General features: G+C 36.6%; 1 protein-coding gene across 2 annotated transcripts in view; it reads right to left on the minus strand.

Annotated features, from left to right (window-relative positions):
* Cpa6 (carboxypeptidase A6) overlaps positions 1 to 20,521 on the minus strand; it is a 279,460-nt gene that overhangs the window by 164,395 nt on the left and 94,544 nt on the right. For both annotated transcript variants that reach the window (XM_078016398.1, XM_078016399.1), the window contains exon 2: positions 1,275 to 1,350. In XM_078016398.1, the coding sequence (XP_077872524.1) occupies positions 1,275 to 1,350 (76 nt within the window). The remainder of the gene's footprint in view (positions 1 to 1,274; positions 1,351 to 20,521) is intronic.

Genomic DNA, 20,521 nt, shown 5'->3' on the forward strand with positions numbered 1-20,521 from the left:
CACTGCTTGGGTCAGGGCTGAGGATGAGAAAGAAGGAAAGGAACCAGTAAACTCAAAGTTAAAAAACTTTGTTTGTAAATAAATGATATTTAAAGGGAAGGTACAAAAGTGAAAAATCAAACCATAAATAAAAGATCAAACATATGGTAACTACAATTACCTCTAGAAACCATCATGTTTATCCCTGCTCTCTCATCCCCTAACACTTTCTCCAGGTAGCACTGTACTTTCATCATCTAGAAAAATATTTCTCTGTCTCATATTAGAGATTAATGATCCTGCTTTGGTAATCAGCTTTGCCATTTGTTAAAATGAAGCCTAATCACCATGTAATTTTAAAAGCCTGTTTGTGTTTTGGTAGGCATGGAAAACAGCTTCTTGCCACATTTCTTATAACTTTTGAATTAAAGCTAACACTCAATTATATGTAGTGATGGAGAAATGAGAAACTCTAAATCCATAAAATTCATCAGAGATGATATAATCACAGCCTTCAAACGTTGCCAGCCAGATTCTCCTATCAGACCCACTGAAACATAGCAACATAATTAACTGGCATTTCTAGGTTGTATTTTCCTCAACTCACTTCTGCCTAAAGTTTTAATTAGGAGGAAAGTATCTTGCTGATCCGTAGGATGATTGCAAGAAGGAAAAGCGAAGTTCTGAAAACTATAAGCTAAATTCACTCATTCCTTAAAGGAAACAAAATAAAGCAAAACAAGACATTTACAGAATTTCTAGGATATTCCAGGCAGCCTTGAGGAACAAGAAATGAGTAAAAATAGACAAACTCTCATGAAGCTTACATTCTACCTGGGAGATGGATAAGTGAACTACTAAACTATGTTTTACATAATTTTTAATAGTTTCATCTCTTTTTGTGTAATTTTCAAAGATTTTTTTTTTTTGGAGGGATACTGGGGATTGAACCCAGGGGCACTCAACCACTGAGCCTCATCCCTAGCTCTATTTTGTATTTTATTTAGAGACAGAGTCTTACTGAATTGCTTAGTGCCCCACTTTTGCTGAGACTGGCTTTGAACTCACAATCCTCCTGCCTCTGAGCAGCTAGGATTACCAGGCGTGTGCCACCGTGCCTAGCTAAGATTTTTTTTTTTTTTTGAGCAGCCTAAACTTAAATGCTTTAAATGCTTTTTCAAAGTATCTCTGCATTTACCTCCCCTGGCTAATTAATACCAATTATTTAGGTGCAGTCAGCAAAGCCCCATAAACAACCAAAAACTTAATTCTACCCCAAGCGGATATTCTGTTACCTTGAATTGGTGATGTATTTTCTTCAGTGCATATGTTTCCTCTTCTGTTTTGGGAATAAGTCTTATCACCTTATCACTATAAAAAAAAGAGATGATATTTACTTTTTAAAAATAAAGATAACAGCTATCTCTTTCTTACCTGTTAAGAAACTGCCACTGCCCTTAAGAAAAGCAGCAAAACTTCACTGACCAGTAAGTTTTTGTTAGTCTCTGATTACATTGGGTCTCTTTTCCTTGTCTCAAAACAATTTGATATTTCATCAGTTTTTGAAGACTATAAAATTAAGAACCATCTATTTATTTATTTTGAGGTATTGGGGATTGAACCTAGGACCTTGCACACGCTAGATAAACACTGCACAAAGTGCTACGTCCCAAGGAAGGGCCCATTTTTTTTAAATATATTTTTTTTACTTGTAGATGGACATAATATCCTTATTTTATTTATTTATTTTTTTAATGTGGTGCTGAGGATCAAACTCAGGGCCTCACATGTGCTAGGCAAGCGCTCTACCACTGAGCTACAACCCCAGCCCCGCATTGTTTTATCTTGACACTAAAAAGCATGTGACTTTTAGGGAGAAGACATGCAGAATCCATACACTATGGAAACTTCCTGAGTTGGATTCTTTCCCCATCTCTGTGGGACAACTCGTTTCTATTATACAGAGTTTCCCAGCTAAACAGGAAACACCTGGCCAATAACGGCTTATAGGTGTGCCATGGGGTATTGGTGGCTGCAAAGTTTTTAAACTGATTGAAGCTTCAATATTTTCCCACCATTGAAAGGATGATTGAACATACTATAAGGTGTTTTATTTTTATTGTTTTTGTAAAGGCCCAGAATTGCCTAAGATGACTTGAGGTCTTCCGTGTGTTGCAGAGAATTCTCAGTGGGGGCCACTCCTTTCCTAAATTGCCAGGCAGGTATCATTAATTTCCAGGTGTTTCATGGGTTGCAGAGCACAGCTCTAGCATATAACCATCACAACTACTCAATGTTTTTTGCATAGAGTAGATGCTTATTAATTATTAATGGTTGACCTGGTACGGTGGTACACACCTGTAATCCCAGTGGCTGGGGAGGCTGAGGCAGGAGAATAGCAAGTTCAAAGCCAGCCTCAGCCAAATCAAGGTGCTAAGCAACTCAGTGAGACCCTGTCTCTAGATAAAATATAAAATAGGGCTGGGGATATGGCTCAGTGGTCGAGTGCTCCAGAGTTCAATCCCAGGTTCCCCAGTACCCCACCCCCCAAAATATTAATAGGTTGCATAAAGGACATTATTGAGAATAACTGCCTTAAAAAGGAAATGGGGGGGGCTAGGGCTGGGGGTCAGTGGCAGAGCATTTGCCTTGACATGAGTGAGGCACTGGGTTCAATCCTCAGCATCACATAAAAATAAAGAGATAACTAAAGACAGTGTGTCCATCTACAACTAAAAAAAAAATGTTTTAAAAAAGGAAATGGGAAAATTAAGTAAATAAAGTGCAATAGGAATAATAATTTTCATGGCTTTCTATGGCATTTAACAATGACTTAAGATAGTGTGGATATGCATGTGCATGTGTATATGTATATTCTCAACAAAAACCCTACCAGCTCACCCACAACTTGTCTCTCCAGCTTCAAATATGCACCAGGAATAAGGATGAAATTTGTGTGCTTTTACATGGTTTTACTTCTTAGAAGAGTAGCAGTTCCAGAGATGAAGTAAAGTTAAAGTGGACAACATCAGACCCCAGGTGACTTCCAGATTGATTGGGCAGGATTTGGAGCAAGGGGGGGGGTATTTACTTTCACTTTCACTTTGTAATTTCAAAGGATCCCATTTTACTTTCTTTAGTTCTATGAATGAAAAGGCCCTTGGCTTGCTGACAATAACTCAGGGTGTTTTAGGCACTACTCTAGTACATCTTTGCAGCTTTGGTTTTCTCAAATCACATAAAACCACCTCTCAGCGTCAATGTCATGAAGTCCATATTTCTGGAAAGAATAAAAGAAAGTAGAAGAGAGAAAAAAATGTAAGTCACCGTAAAACAACTCTAAATATAACCGTTGGGATTTACATGGGATCTCATGTCTTCCATTTCTAGTACCTATTTCTCTGACCTTTGATTTTCCTTCGTTCATCTTACCCTGGCCTCTCCCAATTGACTCAATACAAATCTTGGCAGGGAAAGAAAACTCAGCTGGGTGATGTGGCTGTTTTTGATGGATGGATCTCTTGACAGCTTGCTGAAAAACACCTCCATCTGGGGCCCTGTCGGCTCCTCACGGGTGCAAAGAAAGCAATCTGTAGTTGTTTTACAGCCATGAGAACTACTTTTCTTTTTTTCCTTTTTTTTTTTTTTTTTTTTAAAAAAAAAGAGATGGATAAGTCAACCTGGCAATTGGTTTCTCTTCTGTGAATTCAGGATATAATGAACCACCCTTGGGATTATTTAACCCTGAAAGTGATGGCTCAAACTCAGCTTTGTCATTTTTATCACCAAAAGGTCACTACATCCCAGGCTTTAGAAATTCTCAGGTATGACTTTGGAAATGCGTTTATTGTTATTTGATTATTTATCGGAGTACAGACAAGAAGGTACACTATTTAGGAAAGCCCATGGAATGTCACACTTTCTGTGCGAAACAATACATTATATTGATGGAATAACCAGTAACCAAAACCCAACAAGGGCTCCTTATTCACCAGGAAAAAAGCACATGACCCCAAAGATTCCATTTTGTTTCACCACACAAAAAGCTTACTGTTTGTAAATCTGATAGCTAACATGTTTTTGAAGTGGGGAACAATAATTTTATTATGAACAAGGAGGTTTCAGGTAATAGAGTATCGGCTGAAACTTAGAAAAGATAGCTGGCCATAACTATCAAAGAAGGTGAGCAGAAAGATTTTCTTCATCGTGTATCAGGGTTTTTCCTACTGCTAAGTGACAACATCAATTAAGCCCCTTTGGCTACCCTGTGGGATTCAGATGAGGGAACCGAGGGATTGAATATGAGCTGAGGTTAGAAAGATCGCTGGGCAAAATGCCATTCACATTAATGTGTTTGCAATAAAATCTTTCTAATTCAGAGAACCTACATGAACTTGTCTTCAGGAGGACAGCACAGTATTGATTAATTACAATTTAAGGATATAGCATGGAAGCAGAAGGATATCTCAGGCAAATAATCTCCCAGGAATTTTTCCTTTTTTTTACTTTTAAAAAATTTGTTCTTTTTACATATTCATAACAGTAGAATATATTTTGACATATTATAATACATGGAGTATAACCTATTGTAATTAGGATCCCATTCTTGTGGTTGAACACAATGTGGAGTTACACTGGTGGTGTATTCATATATGAACATAAGAAAGTTACGTCCAATTCATTCTATTATCTTTCCTAGTCCCATCCCTTCTCCCTTCCCTTCATTCCCTTTGTCTAATCTAATCCTTTGTCTAATTTGTGTTAGCACCCACATACCAAAGAGAACATTTGGACTTTGTTTTTTGGGGGGGATTGGCTCATTTCATTTAGCATGATATTCTTTAGCTCCATCCTCTTATTGGCAAATGCTATGATTTTATTCTTCTTTAAAGCTGAATAATATTCCATTATGTATATAAACCACATTTTCTTTCTTTATTGTTGAAGGGCATCTAGGTTGATTCCACAGTTTAGCTACTGAGAATTGAGCTGCTATAAACATTGATGTGGCTCTGCTACTGTAGTATGCTGATTATAAGTCCTTTGGGTATAAAATGAGGAGAGGGATAGCTGGGTCAAATGGTGTTTCCATTCAAAGTTTTCTTTCTGCTTTCCAGAGTAGTTGCACCAATTTGCAGTCCTATCAGCAATGTATGAGTGTACCTTTTCCCCCACATCCTCACCAATACTTATTGTTGCTTGCATTCTTGATTATTGCCATTCTGAATGGAGTGAAATGAAATCTTAGAGTAGTTTTGACTTGCATTTCTCTAATGGCTAGAGATGTTGAGCATTTTTTTTCATATATTTGTTGATTGATTATATATCTTCTTCTGTGAGTGTTTGTTCAGTTCCTTAGCCCATTTATTGATTGGGTTATTTATTTTTTTGGTGTTAAGTTTTCTGAATTCTTTATATATCCTGGAGATTAGTGCTCTGATGTGCATGTAGTAAAGATTTTCTCCCATACTGTAGGATCTCTCTTCACATACTTGATTATTTCCTTTGCTGAGAAGAAGTTTCTTTGTTTGAATCCATCCATTTATTGATTCTTGATTTTACTTCTTGCTCTTTAGGAGTATTGTTAAGGAAGTCAAGTCTTAAACTGACATGATAAAGATTTGGGCCTACTTTTTCTTCTATTAGGTGCAGAATATCTGTTCTAGTTCCTGAGTCTTTGATCCACTTTGAGTTGAGTTTTGTGCAGGGTGAGAGATAAAGGTCTAATTTTATTTTGTTACATATGGATTTCCAGTTCTCCCAGCACCATTTGTTGAAGAGGATTTTCTCCAATGAATATTTTTGTCGCCTTTGTCAGAATGAGATAACCGTATTTATGTGGCTCCGTCTCTGTGTTTTCTATTCTGTACCATTGGTCTACATGTCTATTTTGGTGCCAATATCATGTTGTTTCTGTTACTAATGCTTTGTAGTATAGTTTAATATCTGGTACTGTGATGCCTCTTGCTTCACTCTTCTTGCTAAGGGTTGCTTTGGCTATTCTGGGGCTCTTATTTTTCCAAATGAATTTCATAATTGCTTTTTATAGTTCTATGAAGAATGTCATTGGTGAATCTGAAAATTTTTGAGACAATTTTATTTAATATATACCTACTATGATTTTGGATTTTTCAATTTTACTTTTGAATTTATAAATAGTATATTAAATAAGCCAGACACAGCTCCTAAAAAGGGTCTACCTGAATATAAAATAGTGGTTAAAAGAGGTTGGGAAGGGTCAGGGTAGTGGAATAAAAGGAGTCATGGCCCTGCCCTGCATTAATACGTACAATTAATACTTGACGATAACAAACAGTTTGATTCGTGTGTTTTGATGACATGTAGTTATATATAAGCTCATGGTTACAGTACTATATCTTCTGAATGGAACTTTTATGTGCATAAAGCTTCCTTAGAAACATCTTCCTTTGGCTGATCCTGGTAACAGAAGCCTTGAATCTCAGTGACTCTAGATATTGAAGCAGGCAGATTCCAAGTTTGAGAACAGCCTTGGCAACTTAGTGAGACCTTGTCTCAAAATAAAATAAAAAGATCTGAGATGTAGCTCAGTGGTAGGTTATCCCTAGGCTCAAGCCCCAATACAAAAAATAAAAAAGAAAATCTTTTGGGGGTTCATTTAATACTCTTTACTTTGAATTTCATTTCCAAATATGATCACCTTGTTGCTTTCTCTCTCTCTCTCTCTCTCTCTCTCTCTCTCTCTCTCTCTCTCTCTTTTTTTAACCTGGCAATATTTGCTTACCTCTCTCTTATGATCCTTATTTTTTTTCTGTTGTGTCTTTTGCAAACATCATAATGGTAAATTAAATTTTAAAATCCAGTATGAGTCTTTGATTTTTAACTGTAGAATTTTACATATTCACATTAACTGTGATACCTAATTCATGCAGCTTTATTTTTATAATTTTAATAAGTTCTTGTTGCCCTTTTTTTTAAAGTCAAATCAGCATTTAATGATAATAAAGAGCCTATGTGTTTTAACCCATATTCATCTAGAGCATAAATAAGTATCTCTTTGACAGCAGCACATGGTATTATTAGAAAATTTACCATTTGACTCAATAAAAGTTAATTTGTATTAAATTTTTAAATAAAACAATTAGTAAAGTAGATGTCACAATCTTCATATCCAATCAAGGTAATTCTTTCCTAATACATCCTAATAATGATGAACATACCTGCAATCAGGTTAGGGTTTTATTTTTTATTTTAATTTTAAATTTATATGACAGCAGAATGCGTTTCAATTCATCTTACACATTTAGAGCACAATTTTTCATATCTCTGGTTGTATACAAAGTATATTCACACCAATTCATGTCTTCATACATGTACTTTGGATAATGATGTCCATCAAATTCCACCATAATTTCTAACTCCATACCCCACTCCCTTCCCCTCCCATTCCTCTGTCCTATCTAGACTTTGTCCTTTCCTCCCATGATCCCCCTTTCTACTCTATTATGAATCAGCCTCCTATATCAGAGAAAATATTTGGCATTTGTTTTTTGGGGGGATTGACTAACTTCACTTAGCATTATCTTCTCCAACGCTATCCATTTACCTGCAGATGTCATGATTTTATTGTCTTTTATTGCTGAGTAGAATTCCATTGTGTATACATGCCACATTATTTTTATCCATTCATCTACTGAAGGGCATCTAAGTTGGTTCCACAGTTTAGCTATTGTGAATTGTGCTGCTATAAACATTGATGTGGCTGTGTTCCTGTAATATGCTGTTTTTAAGTCCTTTGGGTTTAGGCCAAGGAGAGGAATAGCTGTGTCAAATGGTGGTTCCATTCCAAATTTTCCAAGGAATTTCCATACTGCTTTCCATATTGGCTACACCAATTTGCAGTCCCACCAGCAATGTATGAGTGTACCTTTTCACCCACATCCTCACCAACACTTATTGTTGTTTGTCTTCATAATAGCTGCCATTCTGTCTGGAGTGAGATGAAATCTTAGAGTAGTTTTGATTTCCATTTCTCTAGTTGCTATAGATGATGAACATTTTTTTTCATATATTTGTTGAATCCCAGTGACTCTAGAGATTGAAGCAGGCAGATTCCAAGTTTGAGAACAGCCTTGGCAACTTAGTGAGACCTTGTCTCAAAATAAAATAAAAAGATCTGAGATGTAGCTCAGTGGTAGGTTATCCCTAGGTTCAAGACCCAGTACAAAAATAAAAAAGAAAATCATCTTTTTTATAACATCTTTTGAGAATAGAGGACACAGAGACTAACCCACAAAATTACAATTATCTTATATTAGACAAAGGCACCAAAAACATACATTGGAAAAAAAAGATAACCTTTTGAACGAATAGTGCTGGAAAAAATGGAAATCCACATGCAACAAAATTAAATTCAACCTCTCTCTCTCACCATGCACAAACTCAACTCAAAGTGGATCAAGGTCCTAGGAATAAAATCAGAGACCTGCACCTAACAGAAGAAAAAGTAGGCCCTAATCTTCATCATGTTGGATTAGGCCCCAACTTCCTTAATAAGACTCCTGTGATGCAAGAATTAAAATCAAGAATCCATAAGTGGGATGGATTCAAACTAAAAAGTTTCTTCTTAGCAAAAGAAACAATCAGTGAAGTGAACAGAGAGCCCACATCTTGGGAGCGAATTTTTACTCCTCACACATCAGATAGAGCACTAATCTCCAGGGTATATAAAGAACTCAAAAAGCTAAACACCAAAAAACAAACAACCCAATCAATAAATGGGCCAAAGACTCATTGCCCTTTTCTGTCTTCCTAGGATTATCAATTTTCATTGTCAAGTATCAGTTTTCTTATCTAATGGATTGCAAGCCAGACCTCTTTCTATTTTTAAGTGAATTTTTTCTTATATATTTTATAAGCATTAATAGATACCCTTTTCTTCATTTCTGGAAAGTCTCTGTAATTCTATTTCCCCCCTCCAAATAACAAAAAACCTTTTAAATCTTTTTTTCTGTATCCTCCCCACCACAGTGTTTCCCCATCTTTGCTTCATATTTTGTTAAAATATTATGGAAATTGCATGGCATCTTGTGTATAATTGTAGATACCCAAATTGTGTCCCTTCAAAATTCATATGAAATTCTAACCCCCTTGATCCCAGATGTAACACTCTTTGGTACCAGGATTGGACCCAGGGGCACTTACCCACACACATTACCAGCCCTTTTTATTTTTTTTAAACTTTCTTTGAGATAGGGTCTCATTAAGTTGCTTAGGGTCTTGTTAAATTGCTGAGGCTGGCTTTGAACTTGTGACTCTCCTGCCTCAGGCTTCTGGGCTGCTGGGATTAAAGGCATGCACCACTGCACCCAGCTGGAGGAGATCATGGTAAAATGACAGTAGTAGTAGGGTGTGTCCTCAATCCTATGTGATGGAGTCCTTATAAAAGAAGAAAGTATGGACACAGACGTGCACAGAGGGAAGGCAACGTGTCTCCACAGGAAGCAGAATATAGCCATCTGCGAGCTAGAGAGAAAGACTGCAGAAGAAACAAAGCTTGTTGAACCTTGATCTTGGACTTCTTGTACCAGAACTGCAAGAAAATAAATTTCTGCTGTTTACATCATCCAGTCTGTGGATCTTTGTTAGAAAATGCTAGTTCACCAGAGCTTCCTAAGACCTCAGCCTAAAGGTTACATCCTCAGGGAGCTATTCCTTGTCACCTGAATGATTTTAGTCACCTGTCCTAATATTTTCCCAATGTTCTGTATATTTCCCCTCAGAATACTTCATGCACACCACTATATTTTTGTTTAATGTCTGTAGCACTCACTAAGTCCATATAAGCAGGAATGTATTGAATCTTGGTTTATTCTTTGGGAGTCATGCAGGGTGCATTTTTAATAGAGGAATTTGGAGCTTGTTGTCAGTGGTACAGAGCCAGTTCTTTGTTTTAATTGCAATTTCTATATTATGCAGAGTGTAAATCAGAAGCCTATACCCATGCATTATAGAGACCTGGGGTATCCACTTCTTATAGGTATCCCCACATCTCCCAAAACCTTAATAGGCTAAAAATCTCCCTCGATTACTTCTGGATGGAAGTAATTTTCTCACACTTTTGAGGTCCTCTGCTTTATATAGAAGACAATGCTCCTAACTTCCCACTTTGGCTCACTACAGGCATTGAAATCCCAGCCCCAGCCCCTAGGGCCCCTTTTCATGGACCCAATTTCCAGAGCCACAAAGTATCAGCTTTCCCTTGCAACTCTGTTTTTTTCTCCAAATGCCTGGCCCCTGGAAGTTTCTCCTTTTCTTCCACAAAACTCAATTATCTACTAAAACAAATGACTGGATGGTAAAAGTGCATACTCCGGAGCTAAGTTGCCATGCTAACTGTGTGACAGTGAGCAGGTTTTTAACCTCTCTATGCATTAGTTTCTGTATCTATATATTGAGTTTACTGGTACACAACTCATGAGGTGTATGAGTGAACACAGAAAGTGCTCAGAATAATTACCAACACATAGTAAGGAGCTGTGTGTGTGTGTGTGTGTGTGTGTGTGTGTGTGTGTGTGTGTGTATCACATAGTATGGATACATATCCTTACACATCTCTCTATATATATCCTTATAGACATTCACTATTATTATTATTACATTTTGCAATTATACCATTTAACTTAATTGACTATTTGGGCTTTGAGGATTCCGACTCATTACACCTCAGTCCTCTATGTACTCTCATGTTTTAATCTGTTGAATAGAAGAAAAAAAATGTGATTCTCTTAAGAGCAAGCTACTTGAAGCAGATATCCCAGGTGGCTTCATAATATATGACTTGCCATATGTCTCTCTTCACATTTCCTCTGTTCAGTTATTGTAACTCCTCCCCTCTTGGGCCACACCCAACGTGACACCTACTTAAAAGAAGTCAGTGGACAACAAGGTGGAATGACAAGAGAGTTCTGCCCAGCTGGGCTCAGTCTGCCGAACAGCGGCTGACAGTGACTGACAGCTGATCAACCATATGTCATCTTTGGGAGTGTTTGCACTTGAGATCAGTTAATTGGCAGCACTAGGAGCAGCAGAAGTAGACACAGTCTTAGGCAAGTTACTATGATGATGAAGTTCTAAGGGAGGCAGTGCAGGCACCTGGGGCATTGCACTTTGTGAATGCAAAGCAGGGGTCTGCACTCGAAACCAGAGGCCTGATTTAGAAATAGTCCTCTTCTCCTTTGTGTCTTTATAAGAAAATTTGATCTCCTGGTATATGTGGGGAACATCTTTTTCCATCCTAACAAATACACTAGAATTAAAAACAAACTTAATTTTCTTCATTTTTTCATGTCTCTTTTCAAGTCACTGGACTTATTTTCTCTCACCTATTTCCTTCTTAGGGGAGGAAAGTAAGGATGGATTCCAATCTTGGCTCTACCACTTGCTCTCTGCCTTTGACCAAAATGTTTAAATATTGAGCCAGTGAGTCCTAATGCTTAAAGTGTGTAGAAATACCAATGCACCATTAGACCAAGATTCTGTGAAAATTATTGCACCCAGCACATTTATTAAGGTTACATTATGTGCCAGGCACAGCGGTAGATGCCAGGGAATTAGCAGTTCCTGCCCGAGATGGTTTATCCATTTGTAATGCCAATGAGAAAGTGTCTGAGAAATGCCTAACTTATTACAGCCTCCCCAAATATAGTCGCTACTCTTATCAACTCTACCAGAAAATATTCTTGCCTTTTAAATGTAAAAGAGCCAAAAGCTAATGATTCTCCAAGCATGTTTCATTGTGAACCTCAGAAATGACAAAACATAATTTTGTTATGGATGCAGTCAATCTTTTGTGTTGTGTATGCTGGGTTTTTGTTTTTTGACCTTTTTCATATATGGTTAAATCTAATCCCTGACTGGCTTTTTAATTTGGGACTTATTTGCTCTCTTCTCAGGCAGCTCTTTAGTATATGAGAAACACATATTAGGTTATCTGATTATTTTGTACAACAGTGACTGGGGATATGGGACACTTTGCATAAAATGAAAAGGGAAAAATCATTTCAGAATAAGTCTTACAGAGAGATTTTTTTTCCTATTGGTACAAAGCCACATATTTAGTTTTCTAATACTTCTAAAGACATAATTTACCAAGATGTAGTAAAAGGTTTCTAATGTTGCCATTCACAAGGTATCAGAATAGACAAGTAGCTGCAGTGGATGCCTTTGCCTGCTCCCTCCCATCCCATTTCCCTTACTTAAACCCTAATGGGACTGTGATTCTGCTTGGATCATCACCTCATCCCCAGATCAGGATTGATTTTTTGTTTTCCAATCAGAGTGCTATAATCTGAAAATGGTTTTTGTTTCTACCAAAACTCATGTTGAGGCTTAACCCCTCAACATGGCAGTGTTTGGAGGAGAAATCCAATGGGAGGTGTTATGTCATGGGGATGGAGCCCTTATGAATGGATTAATGCTTTTCTCTTGGAAATGGTTCCACTATCAGGGGAGTTTGACCCTCTTTCTCTTTTCTGCATGTGTCTGCTTGCACTTCTACTTTTCTGCCACGCATGGTACAACACAGAGTCCTCATTAGAAGCCCAACCGACGTCAATACTTGACCTTGGACTTCCAGTCTTTGGAACTATGAGCTACAGAGACTCCTTTTCTTTGTGAATTACCCAGTCTCAGGAATTCTATTGTAGTAATAGAAAACAGACTAAGATTCAGAGCTAGGACGGCTCCTGACAACTTTTGTTACTTTGGGGATGGACATGTGTTATCAATTGGCTTTATCAGATTTAAAGGAAGGATAACTGTTCTCTGGTGGTGGAGGGGGAGATACATTTTCTTGAATGTAAAAAACATCATGTGCTTGCCATAAGCAGCCTGTAGTTATGAAGAGAGCGAGGTTGGTGAGAAGTCACCCAAAGCTCATTGCAGACTATAAGTGGACAGAGACACAGAAAGAACCTGGTTCTGAAAGGTCTTATTGAATCTTGTTGAACCAATCAACTTTTAAGCTTGTCTTACTGCTGGACTTTGATACGTAATGTAAATTTTTTTTTTAATTGTGTAGGCCAGTTTGAGTCAGGTTTTTTTTTTTCTTCTCTTACTTTTAACCCAAAGTACAATAATAATACTTTTACTTAGTTTGGCTATTTTTGGAGGCATGAGAAAAGAGAAACCAACAGAATAAATTAATTGTTAAATCAGTTTTCACCAGTGGTAATAAACACATTGCATTCTTTATATCCTTCCAAAATCTCTCTTTATAAAAGACTTAGTTAGAGAGTAACCTAATTAATTACGGTGGCAGCTTAAACAACCATATGTACTTTTAGAAGGGAAGATTTATGGCACTCCATAGCTGAGACTCATATTCTCAAGGAAAATAGGACAGTTTAAAATATTTGCTGAATTTTCTAGAAGTTTATAACCCATGAAAGAGTTAATAGTAGGATGTTCACTAACTTAAAAAACAAAACAAAACAAAAAAAACCCCAACCCATTCTAAGCACACACACACAAAATCCATTTGGTAATTCCATCTAGAAAAATAGTCCTCACATGTAGATTCAACACTAAAAAGTGCTTGGGCCTCAGAGCTGTATTTCCTTTGTTGAAAGATTGTGTTTTGATGTGCATGAAAAATTTCATTAAAAAGCAATAAATAAGGGACAACTTGCAGAGCCTTCTCCGGAGAACAAAATGGATTCTCCCTTCATTGGTCAAGGTTTATAGTTGCAATATAAAGTACTCAAAACATGAGGAATTGCCCTGTGGCATTTTGCTTAGGACATGAAGATTTAGACTTCACTTTTGGATTAAAATTAGGAAGAAGCAATGACTTTATTCTTGGTGGGTTTTGTTGTTGTCACTGCAATTATCTTAACAACAGAGAAAAGAAAAACAGTCATGAAAAGACTTATTGATTACTTGACAACAGAAAGTTTTTCAAGCAGTGGAATGCCTACCCTGGTGTATCAGATGTAATGGATGATCAATAAATCCTTGCTCATTGAAGAGAAATTAGCTTTCTGTAAGTCACGTCATCTTTTCAATGCCCTGGATTTGGCTGCCACTGTAAGCTCTGAAAATTTCTTCTCCCATTAGCACAAGTCAGAGAGAGAAAAGCATTAAAATGTAATCCTGCCATTAAATTAATTTCTTACAGTGAGATATCATCTTCTCCATGTCTTGAGGACTTGCTACACACTGTGTCAAATTGTTCTATCATTCTTCATTTTAGGCCTTTGTTATAGTATTTAATAATGACACTCCATCTGAGAATAATGATACCAATGGAGAGCAAACCATTCATTCCACAGCTACCCATGTAATTGCTACATGCAAGTCTCTGACAGGGAGGAAAAGGGGAAAGAGTTATGAAGGATAAGAGAAGAATTTTAGGATCTGTGTTTTAGTTGGGTACTTAAGACATAAATGATTTATATAATTACTGAAATACCAGGTAGCATGTGATAAATGTTTCATAAATTACATAGAAAATATGCATGGAAAATGTTGAGTTGGAGTGATCAGAGAAGAACATATGGAAGGACTCTGATACCGAGGACTGATGGCCATCAGCACATACTCATTTAGTGGTTTTGAAATTCTAGTTTGTGCAAATCCAACCAAAATTTTGATTTTCTGTTGTTGTTTTATTGGACATGCTGAATCTGAACTATAATGGAAGACCAAAGGGTCAGGAACAGGCAAGGCATTCAAGAAGAATAAGGTGGGCAACAATTTGCTTCCCCAAATGCCAAAGATTATTATTAAGCTATAGTCATTAAGGGAATATGCAACTGGCAATGAAGATAGACCAACAGATGAGAAGCATATCCCTAATTACAGGGAAACTTGGTCAAGGACACAGTATGCCAAACATCAGGGAAAAGATGGACTCTAATAAATGGGACTGGAACAACTGGTCTTTCCTGTGAGAAAAAGTTATTTGAGTGTGTCTGTCTCTCCTCCAAGTCAAGACAGATGAAGAACTTAACTAAAAGGCAAAACTATAAAAGATCAGAAGAAAACATAAAATATCTTCATGGCCTCAGGATAGGGAAAGATTTATTAAACAAGATGCAAGTGTCATAAAGATTTAATTATTAAATTACATTAAAATTAGTAGCTTCTTTTCATCAAAATATACCATAAAGAAACCAAAAGGCAAGATACAAATGGAAAGAAGATATTTAAAACACAGAAAGCCTGAGTAATAGCAATATTAAAAAAATATTACTTTAAAAATGGATAAATGAGGGCTAGGATTGTGGTTCAGTGTTAGTGCCCTGCATGTGTGAGGCACTGGGTTCGATCCTCAGCACCATAAAAAAATAATAAAATAAAGGTATTGTGTCCATCTACTAACTAAAAATATTTTTTTAAATGGATAAATGATATGGATGTGCAATTAAAAGGAAACAAACAACAAACATGAATTAATATGAATATCATTAGTAAATGGGAACATATAAATTAAAACCCACTCAATGAAGTACCATTACACCAGCATCCGTTTTTCATGGAATTTTGACAGTATCTAAAGCTGGTATTGAAATCCACATCTTATAACATAAATGGATGTAAATACTTTGGAAGAAAATAATTTGGAGGTAACTTGTAAAAGTTCAACAAGTTCATACTAAATGTCTAAGCAGTACTACCTTTTAAAAAGTTAATATACTTAAATTTTTGAAAGCATTTTATATTTACAGACTACTTGAACTGATAGCATAGTCTTCCTATATACCCACCCCGGACTGCTCCTACATAAATATTTTACTTAATATGGTACATTTTTAATAATGAACTAATAAACCAGTAATGATGCATTCTTATTAACTAAAGACCATGTTTGTTTAAATTTCCTTATTTTTTACCTAATGTCCAAAAGCCCACAAAAATGTGTCCTCCCATCCAGGGTGCCATATTACATTTAGTTGTCAGGTCTCCTTAGGCTTCTCTAGGCTAAAATAGTTTCCCAGACTTTCCTTGTTTTTGATGACCTGATAGTTTTTTAGAATACTTTAACTCTCATGTTATAATTGTACTTCTTCATAGGGTAGTATTGTAATTTCTCTCTCTCTCTCTCTCTCATACACACACACACACACACACACACACAACTTGTAATGATTGATTCAAGTGATTAGCATTTCTGTGTCTTCAAATATTATCATTTCTATATGTCTGGAATCTTCAAACTCTCATATACTTATTTTGAAATATGCAATAAACTGTTACCCTACTATGGTATAGAACATTAGAACAAATTTCCTCTATCTAACGGTACTTCTTACCTAACTTCTTTCCATCTCCCCTGGCCCCTACTTTTCCTAGCTTTTGGTGAACTCTACTTATGTGATCAGATTTTATAACTTCTACAGATGAGAATGTGCAATAATAGTCTTTCTACACCTGGATTATTTCACATAACATGATATCTTCCAGTTCTATCCACATCAATGCAAATGACGGCATTTTATTCTTTTTAAAGACATAATAATATTCTATTGTGTATACATATTCCCCCTTTCAATCCATTAATCCATAGGTCATTTCAGTTGACTCTATATCTTGGCTATTATAAAAAGTGCTGTAATAAATATGGACATATAGGCATCTCTGTGATTTGGTTTCATTTTCTTTGGATATATATATCCAGTAGTGGGACAGGTAGATCATGGTAGTTCTATTTTCAGTTTTTAAAGGAATCTTCACACTCTTTTCCATAATCACTATATTAATTCATATTCCCACAAAGAGTGTAAAAGTGTTTCTTTATTGGCATACTTACCAGTCTTTCTTTGCTTTATCTTTTTGATGATAGCCATTTTAATTGGGGTGGGATGATATCTTATTATGGCTTTGATTTGTGTTTCTCCAATGATTAGTGATGTTGAACATGTTTTCATATATTTAGCCATTTTCATTGCGTCCTGATTTAAAAATGGATAAATTATATGGATGGGCAATTAAAAGGAAAAAACCTAAACATAATGATTGATATGAATATCATTGGTAAATAGGAACATATAAATTAAAACCACTCAGTGAAGTACCATTACACCAGCTAATGCTAGAGACAGAAATGTTAATCACTCTGAATCAATCATTATAAGGTGTGTGTGTGTGTGTGTGTGTGTGTGTGTGTGTGTGTGTGTGTGTGTGTAAGAAAGAGAAAGGTTAATTCTGGTTTCTTGCCCACCTCACCTTTTTTGAGATAGGGTCTCATTTTGTTGCCTAGGGTAGCCTCAAACTGATGATCCTCCTGCTGAACCTGTGTGGATAGCTGGGATGAGAGGCATTTACCACCAGACCCAGCTTTCTGCCCATTTGACAATCAGATGGTGTGTGTTGTTGTTGTTTTTATTTGCTTTTTGTTTTCTGTTTAGTTTTTTTTAGTTCCTTCTGTATTTGGTAAATTGATCCATTGTCAGATGAATAGTTTACAAATATTTTCTCCCATTCTATAGGATGTCTCTTCACTCTGTTGGTTGTTTTCTTTGTTGTGTGAAGGTTTGTTAGTTTGATATAATCCTACTTGTCTATTTTTGCTTTTGCTCCTATGCTTTTGGAGTCTTACTCAAAAAAATATTTGCCTACACTAATGTCATAAAGTGTTTCCACTGTGTTTTTTGTAGTTTCATGTCTTATTTAATTTTTAAATTTTTTTTAGTTAGAGGTGAACACAATATCTTTATTTTAATTTTATGTGGTGCTGAGGGTCTTATATTTAGGTTCTTGATCCACGTTGAGTTGTGAACAATCTCGCTCCTGAAAACATTTGTGCATATGTGTATCAGGAGAGTTATGCAAGATTAGCAACTTTATATCATCATCCCAAAAAAGCTAGGAAAAAAAAAGAAACCCAAACCTTTATTGATAGAAGAAAAATAAATTATAGCTCTAGGAAAAAAAGGAATATTCTATAGTAACAAAAATAGGTAAACTACAACCATGTGCATCACTACAGATGAATGTTGCAAACATGCTATTGAGAAAAGCAAGAACGAGTCACAGAATATAGGCATAATGTATAATTATAAAAAATTTCAGAAGTGTAACCATAAAATTATATCCTAAGGATACATGTGTATGTGATAATTTTTTTAAAGCAAAAGAACAATAAAAATCTAAGGGTAGTTGGACACTGTGGCACATGCCTGTAATCCCACTGGGGAGACTGAGACTGGAGAAATGCAAGTTCAAGGCCAGCTGGGCAACTCTTAGCAAGATCCTGTGTCCAAAAAAAAAAAAAGTCTAGAAATGAAGCTGAGTGGTAGAGCACTGCTAGGTTAAATCCCCAGTACCACAAAACAAACAAACAAACAAAAAACCTACTTAGGATAGATATAAATTCAGGAGAAGAGAGATTTATTCAATGGAATGAGGAGTATATGTGGGAGGAGTAAAAAACATACATGAAATTTCATATTTTTGCTGAGTGGTAGACATAAAAGGGTTTACTTTATAATTATTTGTAAAACATATTTTCACATATATCTCATCAAAGAGAAAGCCCAACCTGTGGTTTTGTGTTAAATATAGATTCTCAGGCTCATCCCCATAAATTTGGATATGATGGCTCTAATAAGTATCCCAGATGATTCCAAAGTAGGCAAATCAATAGAACACAGTAAAAGAGACAATTTTTATTATATCAAAGTAGGTTTTCTAGCTAAAATTTCTATTCTGAGAAAGAAAAAGAGAGTTGGTTTAGCAATCTGAGAGAGACAGACATTATCCACTCTTCATACCTTGATACAGATTGAGGATGGGGATAATATGTTGAGAAAAGCATGAAGCTAATATGTATTCATTCCAATATCATTAGCTTGACCCCGTGAACGTGCTATAGGAAGACAGGATATGTACGCATGTGAGCCTGTACAACCACCGAGAGTTAAGGGAATTCTGATGGTAAGGTCCTGGATTCTGCGTGAACTGAGGTAAGACCTGTGCCTTTGCATGGATAGAGCTCTTGCAAGCTTGTTCTTGTGGCTAGACATGTCCTGGTTTGTGTCTCTGCACCAGAATTTAAAGGAGGATTATAATCTGTGAAGGGAATCGTATTTGCTCAGGTCAACTAGCAGTGATCAAGGGGACAGAGTCTGGTTGAATCACTTACGGAAGGAGCATTGCCACATGACAGTGATGGCAACAATAGTCAGAAGCTACAATGAGGCTTTTTGGCCCAGCTGTATTCCAACCCCTTGGGCTGCCTACAGAGAATAAACAAACATATTTTCAAGGTAATGAATTTGCAGTTCTTTCTTTCCCATGATGTATCTGTCTCAGAGTGCAGCTGTACTTGATGTTGTGCTATTATTCTGTTTCCCTTTCACACCTGCCCCACCCTTCACCAATACACACCCCTCATTTCTTGGGATATAGGCAAAACTTTCCTCTATCCTATAACTTAACATGGCATTTTACTCTGAGGGTAAGAAATTCTCAGGGTCATTGGGAGTGTGTCCTCAAAAGGAACAGTGGGACCCTGGCCCTTTCTGCTCTCTTTTTTACTTCCTAGCCAGGACGTAGGCACTTTTGCTCTGCCAAGTGCTGCTGTCATGATGTGTTGTCAACATCATGGGCTCAAAACAACAGGGTTCACTGATAATAAATGGAAGCCTCCAAGACAGTGAGCCAAAATAGATCTTTCTTCTTTACAAATTGATTGTCTCAGATACTTTGCTACAATAGTGAAAAACTAACATACCATAGAAGGTAAGTCTATAGAACACACTAGTTTAGTTGAACAAAGTGGGTTTTCTAGGCTAAAGAAAAAGAAATCCTAACACCTATAGGAAGTTTTTACCAATTTTGTTCATACCGAATTTTGTTGTTACTATATACAAGATGAGGTGGAGAAGACTTTGGAACTGGTTTGCAGGAGCATTCTGGAAAAAAATTAGAAAAGTAGGATGGAAAAGGCCTAAAATGTTATAAGTAGAGCTTAATGGGTGATACTGAAAGGGCTCGGAAGACCAGAATCCTGGGGAAAGATATGCAGTCAGTAAAGGCTCTGCTGATGGAAATAAGATCCTATTAGAAATTGGACAAGAGCCCACCCTTGTTACTCTGTGGCAAAGAATTTCAACACATTTTGTCCATGCCTTGATAGCTTAGAGGTGATAGACTAGATTATCTGGCAGAAATTGCAAGGCAGCACATCACTCAGGCAATAGCATGAATATTACTGGTTGCATTTTAGTCAAATTCACAGTGAGACGCAAAGATGACCAGAGCAGAAAGATTTGAAAAATTAGTAGTTTGGCAAGAAAAGGAGTATCATAAAGGTGTGTCCCAGGAGGGTGCAGCAATTTGCACCATTAAATAGAAGCCAAGTGCTTTGCAATGGGACAATACCAAGTATGCCTCAAGGGCATCTTGAGAATCTGCAGGGCCACCCCATCTGTCACAGGCTAAGAAAAGTAAAAGTGCCAGTTTGTTTCAAAGACTTTCAGGGGCACAGCCTTTTGAGAAGACAGCCCCAGGGTTCCCTGCCCTGTCTTCCCAGAACAGACTTAGGATTTTTTTTCTC

Source organism: Ictidomys tridecemlineatus, chromosome 7 (genome assembly GCF_052094955.1).
Source record: "Ictidomys tridecemlineatus isolate mIctTri1 chromosome 7, mIctTri1.hap1, whole genome shotgun sequence".
NCBI lineage: Eukaryota > Metazoa > Chordata > Mammalia > Rodentia > Sciuridae > Ictidomys > Ictidomys tridecemlineatus.